The sequence below is a fragment of the Tripterygium wilfordii genome, chromosome 22 (genome assembly GCF_013401445.1).
Source record: "Tripterygium wilfordii isolate XIE 37 chromosome 22, ASM1340144v1, whole genome shotgun sequence".
NCBI lineage: Eukaryota > Viridiplantae > Streptophyta > Magnoliopsida > Celastrales > Celastraceae > Tripterygium > Tripterygium wilfordii.
The window spans coordinates 13,787,121-13,811,745 of record NC_052253.1 but is presented as its reverse complement, the minus strand read 5'-3'; the positions used below and the strand labels follow the sequence as shown (position 1 = coordinate 13,811,745).

General features: G+C 36.2%; 3 protein-coding genes across 10 annotated transcripts; 1 reads left to right on the top strand and 2 right to left on the bottom strand.

The window, feature by feature from the left end:
* The first annotated feature begins 5,166 nt into the window (after positions 1 to 5,166).
* Positions 5,167 to 6,588, top strand: LOC119991931 (ricin B-like lectin EULS3). 8 transcript variants are annotated; one of them, XM_038838482.1, is made up of 5 exons: positions 5,167 to 5,326; positions 5,460 to 5,598; positions 5,681 to 5,765; positions 6,012 to 6,225; positions 6,307 to 6,588. In XM_038838482.1, the coding sequence occupies exons 2-4, from the start codon at positions 5,552 to 5,554 to the stop codon at positions 6,222 to 6,224; spliced, it is 345 nt and encodes a 114-aa protein (XP_038694410.1). In that variant the 5' UTR covers positions 5,167 to 5,326; positions 5,460 to 5,551; the 3' UTR covers position 6,225; positions 6,307 to 6,588. The 8 variants fall into 8 exon arrangements, with proteins under 8 accessions (XP_038694410.1, XP_038694406.1, XP_038694411.1 ...); XM_038838478.1 differs by having other exon boundaries at positions 5,168 to 5,326; positions 5,681 to 5,809; XM_038838483.1 differs by having other exon boundaries at positions 5,171 to 5,330.
* Positions 6,589 to 8,853: 2,265 nt separating this feature from the next.
* Positions 8,854 to 19,566, bottom strand: LOC119992299 (pentatricopeptide repeat-containing protein MRL1, chloroplastic). Its single transcript, XM_038839009.1, has 19 exons — positions 19,182 to 19,566; positions 18,266 to 19,040; positions 17,834 to 18,065; positions 17,527 to 17,590; positions 17,285 to 17,429; positions 17,070 to 17,185; positions 15,786 to 15,914; positions 15,457 to 15,630; positions 15,222 to 15,386; positions 14,786 to 14,926; positions 13,772 to 13,871; positions 13,204 to 13,312; positions 13,003 to 13,094; positions 12,346 to 12,436; positions 11,666 to 11,897; positions 11,472 to 11,564; positions 10,965 to 11,013; positions 10,411 to 10,504; positions 8,854 to 9,546 (listed from the first exon to the last, which is right to left on the bottom strand). Exons 1-19 carry the CDS (start codon positions 19,476 to 19,478, stop codon positions 9,303 to 9,305), a joined length of 3,342 nt encoding a protein of 1,113 aa, XP_038694937.1. The 5' UTR covers positions 19,479 to 19,566; the 3' UTR covers positions 8,854 to 9,302.
* Positions 19,567 to 20,867: 1,301 nt separating this feature from the next.
* Positions 20,868 to 22,015, bottom strand: LOC119992300 (probable aquaporin PIP2-6). Its single transcript, XM_038839010.1, has 2 exons — positions 21,906 to 22,015; positions 20,868 to 21,799 (listed from the first exon to the last, which is right to left on the bottom strand). The coding sequence occupies exons 1-2, from the start codon at positions 21,984 to 21,986 to the stop codon at positions 21,011 to 21,013; spliced, it is 870 nt and encodes a 289-aa protein (XP_038694938.1). The 5' UTR covers positions 21,987 to 22,015; the 3' UTR covers positions 20,868 to 21,010.
* Between the last annotated feature and the right edge of the window lie 2,610 nt (positions 22,016 to 24,625).

Sequence of the window (24,625 nt, the reverse complement as noted above, 5' to 3'; positions counted from 1 at the left end):
TTTTTATTTATATTTTCTTTTCTTATCATTTTTTCATTGGCTCTTTCTTGCCTCCCCCACTTTCAATGGTTCCCTTTTCCTGTTCCTGCACTACAATTGTATATTTTATAAGCAAGTTGAGGATAATATGTTACTGATATGATATTGATTTTCCAAGTATATGTTTTTATTTTTAGATAATTTAAATTAGAGAGCGTGGAGGATTAAATTATATATAGTTTTATTCATTTAGTTGGTAATTATGTATCATTTATCTTTTGTTAACAAAGTTAATGCAATTTGATTGAATTTTTTATTTTTCCCTTTTTGTACGAGGTAAAATTAAATAACACAAAAGTTTTGAATATTTAAAACAAATTTATTCAAATATATTAACACATATTGCATTTCTAATCTTCCAACACAATGGTTTCAGAATGAAACCTAGGACGCATATACTGCATGTACGCATGAATTCGCTCCTTATACGGGGTAGCCCATGCAGTTGGACAATCATGTTTGAAGTGAACCCATTGAGGCATAATAGGAGGCATGGGATAACCCTCTGTCAATGCAACCTGGACGTAGTGATTATTATTTACGTACCCGATAGTGATAGCAACATGTTGATACGACGGTGGTGGAGTAGATCGAAGTGGAAAATACGTGAAGCTCTGTGCAGCACTTAAAACGTGTAATATCACATTGAACTTTGAAGCAATCAAGAGACCCATGTCGGGCATAATCATCCAATGCTCAATCGGTGCTCTTCTATCTAATGCAAAGAAGTTCAGTGAGTTGTAAACACGAGTCCACTGATCATCACTGTCAAATATTTCAACATATTGTGTCCTGAATATGTGCAATTCTTCTATTAAGTTATACCGGATAGTTGTCCATGCATCTTCGTGAAGACCAAGACAGACAGCTATTCCCCGAAAGCCGCAATTTCCATTAGTGTTACGTCTTGTACATGCATAATGTAAGGATGAAGTATAAGTGGAAACTGAAGAACATAGGCATGTACAGAGTAGTTGTAAGTAGAGGAGCAACTGTGTCTTGCTGGTTCCTAAAACTGGAAAATATCTGGCTCAACAAACTCAAATGTAGCCGTATTAGCACGAGTGGATATGTCTTCCCTACTCTTCGACTCGGGGCCTCCAAACGAATAACTGTGTCTGCTTGGTTCCCGAGAATGAGGGGAATCAGACTCAACGAACACTAATGCAGACGGATTAGCACGAGTATTTGATGCAACTTTTTTCTTCAAGGGGCGTCCACGAGTGTTCGTCTTAACAACAAGTTCACGAATTAAAGTTGTTGATGGTATGATTATCTCCCTCAACTTCCTTAAAAGACTGAATTTGCCATGCCTTGTTTGCTGCTTAAATTGTTTCTTGAACACTTGGAGATCGACGACACAATCGATGTCATCGTCTTGAAGAGACACACACGGTGATAAGTCAAGTTTCCTCCAAAAATTATCTACGGAATTAATTGGTATGGGACGACCATCGTTCAAATATATTGCTTGCTCGTGCGCACAGGGTAGTCCATAGCTCGTACGAAGTTGACATCTGCATTTGTAGGAAACTTCTCCGGCATTCTTAGATCACTCAAATTCTTTCAAAATAAGATGCAATGCGTGGATTGAAACGAAACCACATAATTCCTAAAAGTGCGGTATATTGAATCGATGTTGGACGATAGTTTTGCTCTGCTCAATACTCGCTTTGATAGCTATATCCTGCGATTGGATGACTTGATGAATAAATGACAGTGATGTCACCAAATCTGACTGTGATGACTCCAAGTATCGTTTCAACTTGGCATGCTGGCTCTCGACTCTATTAGTTGTTTGGTTTCCAAAATGCAAATATTTGTCGGTCCATGCGGATACAAACATCTCTTTATACGGTGTCAACCATACATCTTTAAGATAATTAATAATACCTGGAAAGTTTTGAAACACTACCTCAAGGTCCGCCAAATTGCACACGTACGCATTCTCAGTTTCATATTCCCGCAACTTAGTCCACATTTTGTAGAATGCATTCTAAGTTTTGTTGTCTGTTATGGATGACCTGTATTTGCTCAAAATACTCCTATAGATGTGCCATCTACAAAGTAATTTCTTAGCATCAGGAAATACCTGGGCAGATGCATTCATCAAGGCCAACTCTTTGTCGGTGACAATAACTCGTGGACTAGTGCATCCATCCATTGTTGACTGCAGACACCTTAAAACCCAAGTATAATTGAATACTTTTTCTGAGTGCAAGAACACGAATGCTATGCAAAATGTCAAATTAGTTGCAGTCACTCCGACAATCTCAAGGAGAGGCATCTTGTACCTGTTTGTTTTATATGTTACGTCCATCAATAACACGTGCGGGAATGCATGCCATCGCTCTAATGATCCTAGATGTACGAAGAATAAATCTTCAAGCTCATTGGTTACAACATTTGTTCGACTCTCGAAAATGTATCCTTTACGTTGTAGGAATGACATGACAACTTGCATCTAGGTTTTACCGGCTTTCTCTGCAGTTTGAAATTTATGGCGTGCATTATATACAGTCTTAATGGTAGACACGTTGTCCGGATTCTGCTTCTTCAACGATGTCAAAATATCTCGTGGCTTCACATTTTTCGTAGACAGATGTAACGTCAACTGGGTTTCAAATTTAGAGAGCCGACTAGGGAATAGACGTCCCTTCATATACGTTGCAGGGCCATGATTATGTGTTCCACATACCACCCTTACCATCCAGTCATTACCTGTTCGCATTTTCACCCCTTTCAATCTGAAAGGACAATCAATTTTTTTTTGTGCCTGTAACCTTTGTGGAGGTTTTCTTGCTTCTGTATGTGCCACCGCGATCACATTGGAACAACAGTCTAGGACTCTTCCCGATTAGACTAGTCTCTGACCTTTTAATGACAATGATATATCCTAAACTGCGTCCAGTATTTTGAATCCAATCAATAAGAGATTGGCGCGAATTGAATACCTAAAAATGTGTTAATTCTGTTAGAAATTAACAATTTTTTATTACAAATTGACATAATAAAACATATATTAATTGAGTTAAATATCATACCATGTCGGTGGAAAATTCGTCCACATTTCCATCAATATTTTCGTCCAAATTTTCGTCTTTTTGTTCTATTTCGTGTCCTAGAATATCAGCCTGAGAACAATAGACATTCACTTGAGCATTTGCAATTAAAGAAAAAAATTTTCTAAAACAATTAAAAAGTTGTATATTTACCTGATCACTTGAACCACTTGACAATCGCAGATCATTGGCCCAAATCCTCAATTGATCCAAATTCATATCTTCTGCTGATATGTATATTGTCAAGAAGCAACATGTATATGTATATATAGATTAATGGTGCTAACCTTGAAGTTGTTGATGGAACTAAAGAGTTACACCCTTTTACAGAGAATATATTCTCTGCAAAAAAAAAGTTACACTCTTTTACAGAGAATATATTCTCTGCAACTAAAGAGTTACACCCCTTTACAGAGAATATATTCTCTGTAACTAAATAGTTATACACTTTAACAGAGAATGTATTCTCTTCAAACAGATAATACAGGACAAGACAAGACATGAGCATACTTATCACTAGGCTAGGTAAAAACCCAAGATTTTTATAAAATTCAATAATAAATTCGAAACAAGGCCCAAAGGCTTACATATGTTTTGAAAACCCTAATCCAACTAAATTAAAACAGAATTAAAATAAAACATGTGAAAAACTAAACTCCGAGATTTGACTGCAAATATGAGGCCCTAAACGAATTCGGATGGTCAAAATCCATCGAATATCTACGCCAAAAGGCATAGAGTATGATTTCTGTCGTCGTTCCGCTTCCGACAAGGTATGGTTCGCCCGAAATGGAGCTCGTCAACAATTGCTAAAATACAGGCTACGTCCTTTTTTAATTACGACTATGTCCATTAATATTACAATCAACAAAGTTCCTCTTTGTATTAATTAGATAGCACAAATTTGTAAAAGAAAGTATAAAAAGCACAAAAATAAAATAATATATAAAGACATTAAAGATGATAGTGTTATGATAATATTGATGCTTTTAATGCATGGAAATAGAGACAGAGAGAGGATTTTAGTCGAGAGAGAAGCAGATTTGTTGATTTTTTTTAACTTTTTTCTACATAAATATAGGTATATGGTGGGTTTCAATAGCAAGACCCTTCTGACATCATTATATATTTCTTTGACAATGACAATAAACCTAATCCTCGATTCTCATATATCTAATTTTGTATTACAATATTACCACACCACTGATTCTAACATTATTATATATTTCTTTGATAATGACAATAAACTTAATCCTTCATCTTCATATATCTAATTTTACATTACAACTGGCACGCATAAATGGACATGGATATGCTCAAAGGTCATTACTACCACCACTGACTCTGACATCATTATATATTTCTTTGACAATGACAATAAACCTAATCCTCGATCCTCATATATCTAATTTTTTATTACAGTATTACCACACCATTGGTTCTGACATTATTATATATTTCTTTGATAATGACAATAAACTTAATCCTTCATCTTCATATATCTAATTTTATATTACAACTGGCACGCATAAATGGGCATGGATATGCTCAAAGGTAATTTTTTATCACCATCACTAGCTAATTCATTCTTACAATACTAAAATTATTCCTCCAATAAAATGATGACACGTTTCAGAGTTTTTTTCCAAACTAACATTTTGACACTAAATATGTCCGAATATAACATTAGGATGAAAATATTTCTTTATATAGCAGTACACGCCATTGTAAATGACCTTTTTTTTGAAATTTTTATACAATCATGTCATTCATGATGGTGTGATATGTTTTTTCACCATTTACGCTGTTGAAGATGCATGAATAATGTAAAATTTGTGTCATGCCATCCATGATGACGTGAATAAGGTAAAAAACTCCACGTTTCACCTATGGGCATCTCTGGCCAGCTGAGCCGTCTCATAGCTTTGGATGTCATGACATTACTAGGCTAGAGCCGTTCATCGTGGGACCCATAGGGCCGGCACAAAAAATAGACAGAACCATAACTAAAAATTGCCTTAACCATGACGTTGAAGTTAAAGTTGGATGGGGTAGATGGTCCAATGTATGATTAACAATGATTATAATTTATGGGCCAATAAAAGTCATCTAATTGTTTATGGTAATACAAGTTGTTTCTTGGGTTGGGTTCACTTGTATTTATTGACCTCTTAGTTGTTCATCCTGCCTCAAAACATTATTGCTGGATTTTGAATATCACAAGTGTATGTATGTTGTGTTCTCTTCTTTCTTTGTAGTTCTTGTTCTTTTTTTTTAAAAAAAATGTTAATTGTAAAATTAAGATACAATTAATTAATATCCCAGCTGGGCTGATCGATTACTCTGTTTTCATGACAGTAGCACAGGTCCATTTCCTTAAGTTACCATGCCTGGTAAGCCTTGCAGGATCTTCAACGAAGCGGTACCCGGATGCTGTCTAAGCATCAGACATGGCAAGGTCATTCTTGCTACCACTAGTTCTCGAGATCCCACTCAGGTAGGTATTTGTATTTGTAGGTAAATAGAAATCTTACTTTAGAAACTGTGTTTTTCTTTCTTTTATGAAACTTTTGTTGCAGCACTGGTACAAAAATACGCAATACGCTGGACAAACGACGGATACATCGGGTCATCATGCCTTTGCTCTGGTTAATAAAAGTACTGGTGAGGCCCTCAGACACCCTCACGGTCACGAATTCAATTCCCCCGTAAGACTTAAATTCTCGAACGTATTACAAATATATATGTATATATATATAGTTTGCCTTATCTGTTAGATAAATACATGCACCTAACTAGGACTTTCAACGTCTCCTTATCGGAAAGGATTGGGTTACCAAACATTAATTTTCTTATATCAACCCGAACAGTAGTAAATATTTGATTCCATGAAAATAAATCTATCTGCAGGTGGAGCTAGTTGACTTCGTTGAACATTCTATTAATAGCGCTATTTTGTGGACAAAACAATATGTAAATGGTGGTGCTAGTCCAATCTGGAGGCTTAATCATTTTGATAAGAATTTGGATGTCCAACAAGTGAGCGGCAACGGCAGTATAGTTTGCATGTCGAATGTGACTAATGCACTTTCTGAGTACTGGACGATTGTTCCGCATCAGTAATGTAAGTTAATTTCTTTAAAAAAAATTAACAGGATCAATCGAAATTTAGTACTTCTTTTTTACTTTCTTTGAAAATTTGCAGGATGATGGATGGAGTAGTTGCTGTGTATATACGGTGGTGTTGCCATTTCCCGATCATGGACATGTCATCGTCTATCTGTGTGTGTGCGCGCATCGTTTTTCTGAATAAAACCTTGATGTATAACTGTTGTAAATATATCTATCCCAGGCTGGTGTTTCTTACTGTTTATATATTTAAAGTCTTATATTTGTGTGATTTGGAATAATCACTTGGAATTGCCATTCCATATAACAGTGTGCAAGAGTAATCCTTCTGCTCTACTAATATAACTAGTCAAAATCCCGCCCATATTTTTTTTTCCTTTCAATTTCTATAGTCAAGTTTCACACAATCTGACAAAAAATAATTATTGTGAGTGTTGAATTGATTGTTAATAATTATTTACGAGAATTGGTATTATACTAATTCAAATCTATTATTTTTCATAATTGGAAAGATTTTGCATTATTCATCAAATTTGATTGGAATTTTATTATTTAAACTAATTTTTTTAAATGACATGTTATTTAAAATTTTAAATGCATTCATTTTAGTGATTAAGAAAAAAAAATTGCATTTCTCTAAAACATTCTGATGTCATCTTCCATGTTCGGTGCATAGTAAATCAACCGGGATGTTCTTGCGATCTATTCTTGTTATTATTTCTGTTAATGTTCTTCTACATTCTTCTATTATTTTCTTCCCATCAACAATTTCCATGGAAATGAAAAAAAAATACATTCAAACACAACTATGTCAATATCACACAGGGAGTGTAAAGTGTTCATGAGAACCATGATAAAACTAATGGATTTACCAACATTAACATTGTGCATCTTACAATTCAACTTTGTCTTCTGAAAAGCATATATAAGGGGATGTTTCTTTTTCAGCAGCTGAGAACCCTTTCACTCATTATTTACCTTAACAAATCCAAGTACATACACCATCTTTTTTTTAACTTAAAACATGGACAAAATCATCTTTCAGGAATTTGATACTCTTTCCTTTCGAGCCAAAAATATAAAGATTTTATGTCCATCTTCGTTACCCTTGGCCCCACCCATGTAGGGTTGGGATTGGGTCGGGTCAGTTGATTAATATTGGCTGATAATGCAATTGACCTGACCAACCGATTTTGAACAAATGTGAAAACCATTATCAACCTGACTTTTATGGGTCGGATATCGGTTGGCAACCGACATTTTCAGGGTAGGTTGATTGTTGATTATCGGTCGGCAGATAATGAGTCGGTTGGCCGATAACAATAACAAAACTAATAATTTTATTTCAATAATAATAATAATTAAGTACTAATATTTATACTCTTTTTTTAGTTTTCTTCAAAATTACGATATTTTAAAAATCATCAACCAATCCATTATACTTGGATCGGGTGATATTATCGGCCCAACTATACAGGTCGATTGATGGTTGATTATCGGTCGGTTCAAGTACCAAGGTTCGCCATCCACGTCACCCTTTGGCTTCAGGAGTGACATGTAAGGTTGTGCAAATTTTTACATTGACAATATATATTCTAATGTAAAAGTAAAAAAGTGATAGAGAGAAAATTGGAGAGAGAGAGAGGCGATATAGATAAAGAGGTGAGAGAAAAAAATATATATACTCGTATATTTTTTATTTGGGGATGATGGTACATAACTACATACCCAACTTTGGGTGGGCCTTCGCTTGGGCGGTTCTCGTTCATACCAATTATTGATGCCTTGTTTGATAAAGTTTTTTGAAAGTAGAAGAGATGCTAGTAGAAATGGGGAACAATTTTAGTAGTAAATATACTGCTTGAATGCTTGATAGCGTTTGGTTGAATTTTTACTGATAACATTTATTCTGTGTAGCATATTGTGATAAATTACGTACAGGGGTATTATACATTTTAGATGGAATAGAAAAATATAATTATATCCAAACATAAAAATTAATTTATAAAATTAATATAATGAATAAAAAATAAATTAATTAATTAATTAAAGTTGTTGTAAGGGTTATTTTATTTATTACTTAATTTATTAAATGAAAAGTATTTTAATAAAACCATTCCTTAATCGGAATAAAGCAATGCCATGGGGACAAAATAGACTTAAAGATAATGAACAAGCAAGACGTGCAAATTCTACAAGTTCTAAGTGGACGGAGAGAAGATCTACCGTGTTTAAATTGAGTTTTCCTATGTTTTTATAATAATCTAATGCAATAATGCCACTGAGTTGTGTTGCTTTCCAGCCCAAAAGTACATGTATATTTATACATGAAAGAGCATGTAGAAAAACCTTGTAATGACTCGGAGAGTGGATCATGAAGAGGCAATTTCGATGGTGTCCGTGGAGGAATGATACCTTGACAGATCGCATCCCAACTAATCATGCAAAATACATGAGAGGTTGATCGCTTGAACTTCAAGGAACATACAGAACTACTTTTGAGATTTTAAAAAGATCACTGAATAATTGAGTAGTTAGGGTAGGAACTTGCAACCCAATTAGAACAAACCCAAATTTAACTATATTATCTTCAAACCAGAAACACAGAAAAGAGAGATTAGGCTAATTCAGCAATCAACCTCTTTCCTACTTTATGCTAGTACCTCATAATATCTCACTCTTACAAGTGATGTGTATACAAATGCATTATTTTATTCAGCATAAATCATATCTCACCCTTTCCAAACCACGCGACTTTCTTAGCATGCATATATGAACTAAGACTGACCTTGCATTGATAGAGACTGGTGATGTCTTTGATTGATGTGTGTAATTTACACCAATCAAACGTAACCAAATTAAGGCTCCTTGCTCACATCAGGGTATCATCCAATTTTGTATTTCTTCCAAAGAGTCTATGGAAGGAGAGAGAGACAAGCTTTCGACTTCTTTCACCATGCTGCACACGCCTACATCATCATTGAGCTTGTCATAATCATCAGCAAATGTTAGAACTTAGAACCGATCAATAGAACAACTTATTCTTCAAAGCTGCTTTCCAATTGGCAACAATCATATTCTCTCAATTGCTGATAAATTGCCAGTTCGAATGTTGCGTTGCTGGTGGATGATTTCCTTGCCTAATTCTAACTGGGACAAACTCAACTCTCCTCTTTTTATGCGGAAAGGAGAAGCAAGCTTTGGCTGAAACCATCTTCTCAAGACAAGCCCGTTTATTCTGATTTTACCATATGATTCATTTCCTTGGTAAGGTAGGCGTAGCCTTCTCAATAGTGCTGCAACAGCCTGGCCAATCCTGTCGACCAATTTATTTTTCATTTTAACGAAATCACAAATGAATACATGAGAAGACATTAACTACATCAGCAAAGCACCACATATGCATCGCGTAAAGAGTAAATCAAGAAGGTTTATCAAACAAATGCATGTTTCCAACAATATGAAGGGTTCATTGTCCACAGGCTTGGTCAAAGGTGAGATGAAACATAAACGTCATTTTTCAAGCAACATTCAACACATAACAAATATTCACTGAAACTGTTAATCATCCTTATGGGGCACTCAGAATCATTTATCCACAATGTTCTACTGTTTTGAGCAACTGGCAAAATCCTTTTTCCAGCCACTTATACAAAATGAATTTAAGATGCCATGGAAGAAAAATTGCCAACTCACTGACAACAACATCCAGTGATTACAATTTTAAAACCTTAGAATTATTTTTATATCAAAAGCAATCACGTCTCAAACTATTCTCAAGGTATTATGGGGAATACGCAACGACTTATGGTTTCACAAATCAAATAAGCATTCAGAAAAAAAAAAATTGGAAACCAAATATAATCAGAATAGCATTTAACTACAAAAAGTGGAAAGTGCTAATCCTTCAGTTGAATATTTCAAAATTTTACATATTTTAATTTATAGGCCAAGCATCCCATTTAGCAGTTTACTATTTCAAGCCAAATAATTAAGATACTTTACTGCGACATTTTTTACTTAAAAGCAAATAGTACACCATTTTGACAAGTGGAGGAAGGGAGTTTTGCTTCTATGAAGAATATATATCACAATAGAATTATCATCCAAAACACAGCAGCAAAAAGAAAAGGGGTGGGGGTTTGGGGGTGGTACTATCCTTATAGGAAATGCTTCTTACCGTCCTGCAAGATTAATTGTTTTCTCCCCTTTAGGAGAAGTAATCTGTACCTTCTCCACTAGCAGTAAAATGGTTATATTGGGCAACTTGGCACCTGAGGGAAAATAATGGCGAATATTTGCATTATTCACTTCATGAATTATACATGGCAATCTAAAGTCAAACCTTCTTTCAAAAATAATGACAAAAATATGGACACCAAGGGGGCGCAGGTAACACCCACCTTCCAAAGGGAAATCCCATGGTCCTCCAGAAAGACCTAAGTTTTAGAATATTTCATGTCATACATACATTCATCCATGTATGAATGCATAAATACATAATATTCCCAATGCCCAATGCTCTTACACTGGTAGCAGGGGACAGGAAGGGCAAACCAATACAGCCTTATAACCCTCAAAGTTAATTGAAGCATTACCTACCATTAAATCAAGGCTCACCCTACATAAATGTGTGCGTGTGAGTATGATCATGAATGTTTATTTATGCTCACAAATTCAATTGATTCAATAGTTTGCAACAATAGAACAGATTCAATAGTCAGTGCATAGTACCAGCAGCAAGCCGATGCTTGAGACCTTTCAGAATGGTCAAAAAGTACACCTGATAAATTTTTGCAAACAATCAGTATAATGAACTCTCAAACAGGAGTAGCATACTCAACAATGATGTGTGTGTTTGTGTGCGTATGAGACAGACAAGGTGGGGGGAGGGGATGTCAATACAGATCTTCGAGGAACACATTTTGAAATTTATAAACAGGGAAAAGAAAAACAGCATGCTAATGGAGTTTATCGTCGTAAAAGTAGAAGAAAGAGAGAAAGAAAGAAATGGGAAAAGAGAAGAAGCAATAAAGACAAGAAAACCTGAAACATCTTGGAAACAAGCCATCCACTAGGAAGAAACTCAAATCCTTCTATAATTTATAAATGAAAACATGCTCCCAATGTAGAGAGAGCACAACAATTCAGCTGAAGGAAGAAAATTTTCTCATTGCCTCTTGGATAATTTACATGACAGCAAAAAACCTATTGAGCAGCTGCAAAATTTTCAGCACTTACCTCAGCAGTATGAATCTGCAATTTTCTTGCATCAACAACAATGGGACTATCTTTGAAGGATACAAATGGAACAATGCCAAGAGATGCGGCTTCCTGTTCAATTGATGAGGAGCACACAAGACATCAAACATGGGAATCATAACTTGAAGTATTAACTACATCAAGAGCGAAAGAAATTTCCAGCTACAGCTCACCTCAAGTAATGAGAAAGCACGAGGATCATATTCTCCAAATCCATCTATTAGTGCACAAAGGTTAGAATATCTTGATGAGTCAGCAGTGACTCCCAGATCCTCAATAAGTCTTTCTTTCACAGAAGAATTAAAAGGGAGCTGCAGGCATCCTAAAGCTTGTGAAACAATTTCCATATTAGGCACTACACCACCGACAATGGTGTCCCGGTAGACCATTAAGGCTTGCAATGTCCTGAAGACAATACCCCTCATCAGGCAGCAAAACAAATATATAAATAAAAGGACTTTCTAAACTGTTAGTGCAGAATTGTGAAACATGAGTTTAAGTGAAAACAAGCCTGAATTAAAATACTCGTCTCAGCCACCACAGGCTTCAGATACAAGTTCAACATAATTCTTTTTCACAATTAAACCAAAAACCCATGGCAAGTTCTAAAGTTGAATCTTTATGTAGAGACTAGAGAGATGAATTTCGTTGAAAAAAGTTCCTGATCAATTTGAGCACTTTAGATTTATTGGTAAGTACATTACAAAAAGAAAGCAAAAAATATAATTAAAGAAATTTTCATATGCATTTACCCAAAAATCAATCAGTCAGGTTATTTCCAAGCACCCATAGTTAATAAAAAGTAATAAAAAAATGCCAATTGGAATTTTTCTGTGTTCCAGAAATAATATACCATTCATTTTCGATATGTGGATGCCCTGACTTGAAGGACAGAACAGTTTCACCAAGGTTACAGGCCTTCTCAAATCTTTGCAAGCACATGCCTTGCAAAAAAAAGTTAATCCAGTCATCAAAAAAATTAAATGAATTATCATTAACTAATCACATTATTTAACAATCAGGTATTGACAGGAAACAAAAATCTTTGTCACGAGAAAATATATCTCTGACGATGAAGACTAAGGAACAATCTACAGAGCAGCAACCTATACAAGGAATCCTTCAAATACCTAGAGGAATAAAAATAGAATGAAAGCATGACTACACATATCATTAGACAACAGTAATATGGTCTCATTGTTCTTTCTAGTCAATCTGGACATAAACAACTGATGAACCACCTCATTCAGGAATCAAACAAGCAATGATGCGTATATTATTTTGATTCCTCGAATCTGCCTGAAATACCATTTTTTTTTTTCCTGAAGCAATTCAAGTGACCTTATTGGATAAGTGGAACTGGTCAACTCATACAATGGTTCAAACAAAATCTTTCTTCCATAATTTGAAATTCCTAAGCCATCTATAACATGGCATTGCCTGATGTTCCAAATCTTTATGTTTATGTGAAGTGTAACACAATACACAGATCATAAATCTAGAAACTTACCAATTATGGATCTACAAATAACGAGAGAAGGGGAAATCCCATCCATTTTGGCTTGAGAAAGGAGCATGAGGGCTGCTTCTAGATCATCCTTTCTGGAAAAGAGCCAGGGAAAGAGGGGAAAAAACCAGTAATGGCTTAGTCGTGAAAATGCAGGCATTTGAGCAGAGGTCACAATGGACAATAATCAACTACTACAGTTACCTTTCGCTTGCCACTGAGAGTACAGAATATGTAATGTTGTTCGGACATGGACCCAAACTCTTCATTTCAGATAGAACTTCCATAGCCTTCGGCAGTTGGTCACCATCACCTGCAATTAGAACAATTTATGACATTGTCATTTTGGCTTTAGCTATTGCCTATTGGGGAACAAAAGAATATACAGAACATTTTGAGGTCATGGAGTTATAGGCATGTTATGTCAATTCTCCAGATCAGATAATTCACTATTTGTACTCAATCATGGAATTTATCATAACTCGTAAGTCATCTTTGTAGAAATAGTCCTCTTTGTAGTAATAGCCAACAGAATTAGAAGATAAGAAAAGAAATGCATCTATTACTTTTGTTCCTAATGCTCTTCAAATTTGTTTACACCCCAGCAAAAGTCTACAGGTTACCAGATTGGAAATAAATCCACAAGGGTAGAAATCATCTTTACACAAGAAAAATATGGAAAAACTGTGACAAAATAAGGGAAAAAGAATGGAGAAATGATCATAAACATGATTGCAACCCCTAGGTAAAGAAGGTAATAAATGTTACTTACACAAGGCAGTGATCAAAGCATTTAAAGTCGAAACTGTTGGGTTCAGATTAATAGACTTGATATCCTCAAATAGCTGTAGAGCCTTCTGCCAGTTTTTAGCCTGAAATAAAATATTTCATGATAGTCAACAGAATCTGAAGCATAATAAAATTACACTAAAGTCGTTTCTGATAAAAGGAGGTGGGATATGACTACAGCATTGATGAGCACTTGTTGCAGGTCTCATGCAGGGAAAATGAAACATGTTTCAAATTATCCAGAAAGGGTATGTTGATCCAAATTTCCATGAGATTTCTCCAAACGCAGAACCAAAGAAAAAAGTGTTACTAAAATGTTAAACAACTCCAATTTAAGGATTCCAACCCATGATCTCTGGGTTGCAGTGATGCAATCTTACCACTAGGGTGATCAACAAAAGTTTCAGGGAACTTCTCTTTTTCCATTAAAGATTCTATCATTTCTACCCAGCTAGAAAGGAGATGAGCTGGATTTCTTTCTGGAATTATCTTCACAGAGAAAGTTCCAGGCTTTTAATTTGCCACTCAAGGTGCTGCAGCTCACCCAATCAATTCCCAAAGGACTCTAGAATGGCTTTCCAAGGTCTCAGCAGTGAACTAGAATATGGCTGACTGATTCTTCCTCCATTTCAGATAGATAGCATCTACTAACTGACGTCAAATCCCAACTTTCTATGTTGACAACAGTAAGGATTCTACCCCAAACTGCCTCACAAATGAAAAAAATCAGCCTTAGGAGGTGGGGTCACCAAGCTCATGATATAAAACGAATGGCTTGAAGTGAAGATGCAACGACCAAACCCTATGAATACCTCCTACATCAGTGTCGAGGTATATCCAGGGTGAAAGTTGGACCTCGTGCTGTCGTGCACTTTATATTGCTATTCACTAATTCATTTTCACTGCTATGTCATGATTTGAAACTTAAACAAAAATCTACCGCGTACATAAATAACTAAAACAATTTTTATTTCTCAATGGCCTGAATGAAACATACATTGCTACAGGCGCCCATCAAGGAACTATATGATACAGTTCCCAGGCGTATCCCCTGAATCCTGGCTTCTTGCAGGATCTCAAAAGCAGCATCCAACTTTCCAGCATGCCCGGCAACATCTATTAAAGCACTGAGAAACATCTGCATAAAAAAATTAAAACTTAGTATAGTCCTTCATGTTTTGAAAGAAAAAATGCCTTTAAAACCGAATGCAAGACCATATCGCACAACAAAGGAAACACTCTCATCCCTCTGACCAAATAAATAGTATAAGTTTTGAAAGAGAGAATCCTAAACTTCAATTATCTCCTTCCTGCAAATAATGCATCATCCAAATGAACAATTCATGCCACAAATCACTGAACAGCTTGCTTCTATAAATTTCCTCTAATTCAAAAAATTCATTCATTTGATGCTAAAAAATTCGATAGAATACCTCGTCAGGGACTATGCCTTTGTTTTTCATATCCCCATACACATTACATGCAAACTTCCAATCTCCAGTCTGGCTGCAACAGTTAACAGCAATTGTATAGACCTCTGGAGTACCCGTGATGTTATAATCATGGATCATTTTGTATACTTCTTGCGCCCGATCAACCTAAGAATAATAGACTATCAATCAAAATCAAGGTAAAGAAAAAAAATAGGGAAAAACATAACATCCATACCTGACCAGCATTTGCGCATGCCATCATCAATGCACCAATTGTGACATGGTCAGGATCTACAGGTTGTATTTCAGTCCTCATTTCTGCCAATACATCAAAAGCACGATCAACTGCTCCCGACTGACCACAGGCAGTGATAAGAGCATTGAATACAACTCGATCTGGTTTAACATTCTACTGCATACAATATCATATCAGAGGGAAGACCAACTTGAGATAATGCGGAATTAAACAAGAACATGTGATCATAGCCTTGTGCGAAAGTACATTCTAATAAACTACTTCAACGAATAACATGATTTTAATGAAAAAGACAAATAAATAAATACCTTGGACCTCATTATCCCATAAGCACCGAATGCCTTGGCCACTTGTCCAGCTTTGGCACAACCATCAATAAGCGCCCCATATGTATGAACATTTGGTTCCACTCTAGCATTTACCATCTCGTGAAAAACCTACACAGAGAGCTTACCATAAGGACACAGGCTACTTTCAAGTCACGCGTCACATCCAGACTACAGTGATTAATATTAGGTGGTAGTAACTACTAAGCTTCTTTAATAGAAAGATGCTGGTCACTACATGCGCAATTGAGATTATAAGAATGTACAAAATCTCGAACAGTAAGTTCCTAAAACTTCTCTTTACAGCAGAATTTTGGCCAGATAATACCGAATTCTTGAATTCTGTGAATAATCTTGCTTTTTCGGTGATCCGGAAAATAATGGATTATTTTTATAGAAGAACGTCAGCACAGTATAAATGAACTTTTTAATTCTGTTTATCAATTGAGAATCAAATTCATAGAACAGAAGATTATCAGAGAGTATGGAGATGCTTAATACCAATAAAGCAGGTTGAGTAGATCCAAGTAGTAACCTTGATAAGCACGATGATGACAATGAAATCAAATTGTTGCACCAATTGCAACAATATTGATGCAAGAAGACCATTAATTTTATGTTTTTATAAGTTAGTCTATTATTGGGTTTATTTTAACTAAGTTTCTTTTAGTTTTCATAGTAAGGGTATTGTCGGAATTTCCAGATATGTTGGAATTTCGAATTTAGTAATAGTTATTTGTTTTATGAGTCTTTTATTAGGTTATGTTCCTAAGTCAAGTCATAGTTATAATTGGAGTCATATTAGTTTACTTTTAGGAATCCAAGTTTTATTTGAAGGAAGTTTCTTATGTAATTAGGATTACTAGGAGTCTATATATATGGATGCAAGTCAAGAATAAATAATAATGAGAGTTTTTATACAAAATTGCTATAGGAGAGATTCCTTAGACATGCTCGGTGAGAGGCTGAGAGGGGAAGGTGAGTTTATCCAACCCTACCTGAGAGATTCAGGGTCGTTTTTGTTTGATTCAAAAAAAATCTAAGAATTTTGTTCCAGTTTCAGACCTGAAAATTGTGAATTTTGTCCTAGGGTTCTTAGTTTTGGACTTAATTTGGGGGTTAGGGTTTTGGTTGCTCAATCCTAAACAAATTCTACATCGGTAGTTCAAAAACTACATCAAATATAAGTTATAAAACAAGGCTATAATTAAGGGAAACCTAATTTCAGTGATTTCAAAATTGAGAATAACTAAGATGCTACCATACTTCAAACATTGCATCAACTTTTCCACTTTTAGCACAAGTTGATATTAAAGTTGTGTAAAGTTTGCAATCAGCTTTCATGCCAGCCTCTTGGACAAGTTGCATAACTTGGAAAGCTCCTGAACCACAACACAAAGACAAGTATTTTGAACCATACCGACAAGAGATTAACAGTATCCAAAAAATTATCTAGAAAGAGCACCAACAATGAAACACACCTTCTGGATCTCGAGAACTTGCACACACAGACATCAGCATATTAAATGTACTTAATGTTGGGTTGGGAACCAGCTTGGTGAAACGAAAAGCTTCTTTAACAGCTTTTCGATTTTTGCAGATTTTATAAAACTTTGCGTGATAAATCTGAAACCATATAAAACAATATATTACCAACAGTGGTTGAAAAACTCAAGTTCAAAGAATAGAGCAATCCATAGCAGCTTAAATTATGAAGTATTACCTTGTTTGTATCCAACAACCCCCTTTTTTCCATATCTTCAAGCAAATCCATACAGTCGGTTAACCTAACATCCCATTTGTGAACACATATCACAAATTTCAAGATATAACCAACTAGAAGAAAAACTTATCATAGGCACTGTAATGACATCAAAGTTTCCTCGTTCCTGATAAGAAAATGTATCAAGAAAAGTTTCTGTTTCTTCATTTCAAAATCAAAGATACCAAAATTATTTGTGCTATGAACTTTCTTCAACAAGATAGGTAAATAATGCTTCATATGGTGAAAAGGGATTATGGAGAGCTACCTCCCATCTCTCAGCAAACGACTGTAAGCACTGAATTGCTCTGCCGAGTGATGTTTGTCGAGGGCATCTGTCCCATTTGGATAGGGAAACTTGGGTAAAACTGTATGGTTGTCCTTAGCCGGTGGTTTTCTTTCATTGTATCGGGGAACTCCTGTGCCTCTTCCTAAGGTTTTACTTGTTCCAGAAGAGCTTCCTCTATAACAGGCGACGGGTATTTTACCTTCAAAATGCTCTGAAAGGAAAAAAACAAAAAAATAGGCTTCCATAAATCAGCGACGGGCCTAATGGTGGGTTTTCAAAAACAAATTAAAACCAAAAAAAAAAAAGCCAGTATTGGCAAGAAAGGAACCGCGGAGAAGCATCAAAGCTAAAGTATAAATGAAATTGTTTGATCTAATGAGATAATGAAATAATATTTTTTAATTACATAACCTGCAGCTTGAAGAGAGTCCTGTGCTGAAAATTCTTCATGCTTTAGAGCAAGTTCCCTCGCAAGGGAAGAAAAGCGATTCTGACTCAGTGAGAAGGCACGAGAAGATTCAGGTTTTAGACCATTCAAGATTGAACGAGATTGCTCTGCTGACTGATTTGACCGATAGAAAGTGTAAAGTTCGTCTCTGACTGATTCTATAGAAATGCTAGGATAGCCATTAATTTCACCTTCTTCACCAAGTTTATGATGCAATTTTTCATCTATATTAGTAACAGCCACAGAATTATTTGCAGAAGATAACGCACCAACAGATTCAAACTCCATTGGTGCTCGAGGAACCACCTCAGAAACGAATACAGTTTCCTTCATATCATTTTCAAGCTGCAATTCCGTCATTCTCGCAGCATGTAGAAGCGGCTGCAAGACATCTGATTCAGGGATAAGAAGAGGCGTAGTAGATAAATCAGCAGCCTTAGATTCTTCTAAAAGCGCATATTTGCCGGCTCTGGACGCAAGAAAATCTGCACCTGGAACATCTGCTACTTTAACCAAAAGACAGCCGTCATGCATCAAGGGAGTTTCGTGAAATTGCATACGGGCATTTTTATCCTCATGTCCATGACTGTTGTCTCTTATCTTGTCTACTGAACTTTCACTTCCTCTTGTCAAGGACCCTCCATGGAGACCCTCATAATCCAAAATTTCATTCCCAATAATGAAGTCAATAGTATCTTTCTCGAGCTGAGATAATGCGAGTTTTGAGGAATCTGGCACCTGCATAATTTGAATTTAGAAAACTAGTTTCTTACATATCCTGTTGTGCATGCAGATCAGAAAGTGGAGAAAAATTAATAAATAAAAATAAGGCGGAGAAAATTGTTCCGTGATGTAATTCCTATTTATAGCAATTATTACCTCTGCAGAGTTCCTAATTTTGAAATAGTGATTCAACCAAGCAATTGAGAAAGCAGTGAAGGCAGTTACAGCCACAACAACAACAACCGAGTCCGATTCCAGTGAGGCCTTTAAGTAAAATCTCCGAGACCGATTTCGCAACCCTAGCTTACTGCATTTCCTTCCAAGGCGAAGAGCACTGGGGGGCCGGAGGTTGTGACCGTAGCCGAGGAATTCTCTGCGAACCGATCGAATCGAAGATAGAGAAGCGATAGGAGTGGTTGATACTTTGGTTAGAGCTTGAAATTTGAAGTCCATGGAATTGCAGAAGCGAGAGAGATTTGAGGATAGAGAGTGGAAGGATAGGAGAGGAGGTTATGGAGTGACGAGACCAACGATGGTTCTCCATTCGAGTTAACAGGCAGGCCAACGGATATTGTTGCTGACGTGGCCTCTTTTGCATTGATTTCTGTGGTGATGATCCCATCCGGCCGCTTGCGGGCCCCGCTGAATTGACATTTTATTTTGATCGCCAAAATTTTTTACGGGGAATGGATGGCATCCCAGACCCAGAGCCGTGCTTGGTCCGGCCAATTTCTTTTACTGGGCTGGCCCAATGGGGATGGCATCCCAGACCCAGTCCTATTAAGGGCCTGGTTTCCGCTTTACACTTGTACCACTACCAAAATAGGGCTTGCGGGATTTATTGGATAATGTGGGCCTGGATCAGTACATGATTGAAATTTTCCTTTATTATCTACCATGGGCTCTTGAATTGCACAGCCCACAAAATGATTTTGACTAAAAGCAAATGCCAGAAACGACAATAATGGGGGCTGTGATTAATAAGATTTTTTCTCTCTCTTTTTTCCGGCATGCATGCATGATTTACTTTGTATTATTGGAGAATCCAACTAAATAATTTTCAGGAATTTTATTGCATGGAACTTGAAAAGTTTCAATGAGGTCATCTACCGTCACCACCACTAGTTCTGTCTTTTCTTGATTTTTCAAGATTTCTGGATAAAAAGAGCATTTTTATCCTAAGAACACTACTCAGAAGATAAGGAATAGTGTACATTATAAGATGGATATTATGTTTCATTGGTGATAGTTTATTGCTTCCTCCACTGGAAAAAGATCCCACCAGCACCTCAACCTCAAATGAACCTTACAGAGAATACTATCCTTACAATCATGGTGGGTCGAAATTCCTGAGCGAACCACTCATGTTTTTACTTTTTATTCGTACTGATGATCACGGTTAGCTAGATTCCCCAAACAAACAACTTTTATTTGTGATATATGCTTTTATGCAAATAGCTATTTGAATGAACACAGACCCAGAGGACATTTGGCTGTGAAGGCCATGAGAATGGAAATGGGAATGAAAAACGCGAATGAAAATTAATGATCAAAATAGGAATAAGGATGAGAATGAGAATGTTAAATGAAATAATATTTGTAGGTATCATCTCATAATTAATAAGCACTCTCATTCTTGTCTTTAGAGGAGTTTTAACTAATTAGTAAATCATATCATTTCCGGGATTTCCATTCCTTTCAAGAGTTAAACGTGTAACCAAACGTCTTTTTAGGGTTAATCCCCCGACCAAAAATCTGGGGAGACCCAATAATTATCTTGTGTATGTAGCAGGAGTGCTCAAGAAATTAGTCAGGACAACACCTTTAACATCCTTATTGGCTTATTATTAATTCAAGGGAGGTTCCATAAAGCACACAATCAAATTCCAAGAAAAAGTACTATTATTGTACAAGAAGCTAAATTGTGCTCTTCCACTGGCTAGCACTTTCTTCGGCATAGTTGATTGTTCATACTCCATAGTTCCTCAGACTTTTCCATGGTAATGCTCAAGAGAATTATTGCCACCCAAACAACTAACCCTAATTTGCTTCACTATGTGACTCTCTCCTAACACCAAACCCTTTTGAGGCAAAGTTAGTGAATATCCAAAATAGATAATACAAGCGAGAAAAGGCCCACACCAAAAAACCCAATGCCCATCCCATAAAGGCCCACCATACCATAATGCAGGGCCCAAACACCTTGCAGGGTTCAAGCCCGCACCACCATAATCGGCCCGCCCAGTTATAACCGTTGAAACAAAAACTCCAAGTGCAAAAGAACCTGCAACTACAACACAAACCATTGCAGACCCAAGTTCTTCCCACCTCCTCTTGTCAAATCCCACAGTCACTCCAACAAGAAGCACCACAAAATTGCTTGTAACCTCAACTACAAGTGCAGTTCCTGGGCCTAGCCCACCAATTCTGCAACCTCCTAATGCGTACTTTTCAACTTCGGACTGGGCCATCACGCTCTTGATTACGAAGAAGCCCATTATGGACCCAAGACATTGGGCCAAGATGTATATGATAGCCCTTGTGATGGTTATGAGTCCTCTGAGAACAGCTATGAAGGTGAAAACAGGGTTCATATGACCACCAGATAAAGGAACTGCATAGATCAATAAGAGAAAGGCAATAAAAAACACTGCAAATGGTATAAGAAGCTTTGAAGAGGTGTCATTGTAATCCAAGCAAGCCATGATTGCAAGTGTTAGTGTCAATAAAAGAAACGCTGTTGACACAAACTCTGTAATTGCTGCCCTCCACAACTGAAAGAAATCAAGATAGAACCACAATAACAATTAATGATTCAGTGCATAATAACCCTCCAAAAGATAGTGAAAAGATGAAGATATATAATTGGATCAAGCATACCTCAGGAGAGAAGAACTCATGTGCTCCAATGAAAGAAAGAAATCCTGTGTCAGGACTACTTCCTTGATCAACAGAACCCATGTCTCACCTATTCTATTGCGGGCATAAATGACAGTGGAAGTGCAATTTGATTTCAATATAAAGACCCCCCTCGACATATTTCAATCAAGCAAGAAAGAAACAAGTGGCCCCCCTCTAGGAAAGAGAATATATACTGCGGAACGATTTGCGGTGATAGTGTAGCCGATGAATTTATATGACCAAATTGTGTGAATTTCAAAGATTCAAAATTTGATTCACACTCCTTGTGATCAGGGCACTACCCAACTTACTCTGTTGTCAAGTGGGAAAGTTTTATCCTTGCAAGACTTGACGGCCCTAGTTTAGCCTCATTGGATGTTTAAATGACAAACTTGTATGATGTCATTCTTGTTAAAAAAATGAACAAATGAAACCTGTCCGCACAAACATGAAGGCAGTCAAAAGACAAAAGAAAAATAATATGTTAGTGTTGTACGAATAGATTTTAAGAATATCCATTTTAAAAAGGATAAGTAAGCTTTGGTAACTAAGATGTGTATATTAAACCGTAGCTTAGGTTGAAATCCATTCCATAACTATCTGCTAATTAACTTGTATTTGGATTTATCCATGATAGTGAATATCTATTCTATATATACATATAAGAGACAAGTTGGCGAATATCTACTATATACTGGAGAAGGAGAATGTTTTTCTTTTGCTTGGTTTCACATCGAAGACAAACATAACATGTTAAAACGGTGAATTAGTGATAATCTCAAGTAATTAAGACTATATTGGGAATTAAGCTGATTAGCTGTTCAAGCTGTATTGATATATATTCTTAAAAAGTCTGATTAATACATGATGAGTTTGTTTTTTGGAATCATTATCTTTTGAAGGTGGCACAAAATATACACACACACACAAACATATATCAGATGCCAAACAAAGAAAATACATATTGTTTGTATTTGGACAAATATTGGTGAGTGAATTCCAATTAAACAAGTCTCGAGGTCCTCAATAATATTTCTTTCTGGAAAATGAAGGGGAACCATATTGATATTCTTCATGTTTCAGTCCTCACACCATGAGTGTTGAGTTTACTTACATTCCCAACATAAGATGTGGACACAACACGGACTCCCAACTAAGTGGGACTAATGCTTCCGTCTTTTGGCAAGTTTCCTCAATGGAGAATGATATAGAGAGGTTGTTCAGTCATGCACGTAATATTATGAACAGTGAGTATAACATAAAGCTGTCGTACATGCGGTAGACCATGGGCCTACTTGTGTAGGTTATTCATGGTGGATCTGCATATAAAAGTATGGGCCTTGGGCTTGGTTAGTTAAAGAGTTTATTGGACATTTGGACTTGAAGTCTTTAACCATACCTGAGGAAGATGGGCCTGAACCATACCTAAGGAAAATGGGCCTGAACCACTTTTTGCCACTACCATTATACTAGACCATTAGTAGATGTTTATGGAATTGGGTTTTATTATTATTATTATCATTTTTGAAACGGGTGAGGGGGGTTTCAAATCCTAGTGATCATGGTGATACACACTATCTTTGTCGCTTCAACTAGTGATTTAATTAAAGAGAATTTGTTCTTTGTTGTTGATGATTATCAATTTACCTTGCTGCTCTTTGATTAAACCCCACAAAAAATAATGGTCTATCTCACTAATTGCTATTGTTGTTCATATTGCTAATTGTGGTCATTCGACTTTATAGATAATTTGTTCTTCGTTGTTGATTATCAATTTAGCTTGCTAGTCTTTGATTAAATCCCACAAAAAATAATGGTATTTCTCACTACTTGCTATTATTGTTCATATTACTTACTGTGGTCATTCAACTTTGGATAATATACATTCACGGCCCTAAAGTTTAATTTTGTTGCATAGACATCCCCCTAACGACTGCAGGCCCAATATCTTGCTGGGTTCATTCCTACCCCAACAGGCCAACATAGCCATTTTGGGCCATCACTGTAGTTGAAATTAACAAAATTAGGCCCACCACTACTCCAACGACAGGGCAAAAAATGAAATAATAATCCGGCCCACTTACGAGAGTCTTGTGAATGAATGTTGTTTTTACATGCGAATATATGGCTTAGAGGTAGAGTTGTGGGAGTCCAACCGAGGTCACATATGCAATTTCTGAAAATAATCTTTCCACATATTATAAGAAGGTAAGGTCTACGTACATCCTATTTGTCCTAAACCCCATCCACTTCTGCACAAATGTTATTTTTACTTGGAAATTATATACAGGAAATCAAGCTATACAGGTTTTAGCTTGGCAAAATCAAACCCCAATTTTGTTTCGCCAACCATAGAATTAAGCATCAATAAGATCCTAAGCAAAAGGCCTTGGACATTATTGAGATAAATGGACTCGTATGAAGCGATGAACACAATGAGATAAGATTAGTTGATAGTGTTAAGAAAGATTAGTGCTTTAGAGATGCCAGTCATACATCCACTAAATTACTTTGTTACTCTCAACCATTACTGTATTAAAATGTTTTTACTGGGATCCCTATCACTATGTAATTTGAATGTGTTTATGATAGAGATAATTGAATAGACGAGCCTGTTTCTGGTTGCAGATTGTTATGACCCTTTGGATCCTAATGGAAACATCACTCTTACTTTTGATATTCATGAATGGAAACTTAAT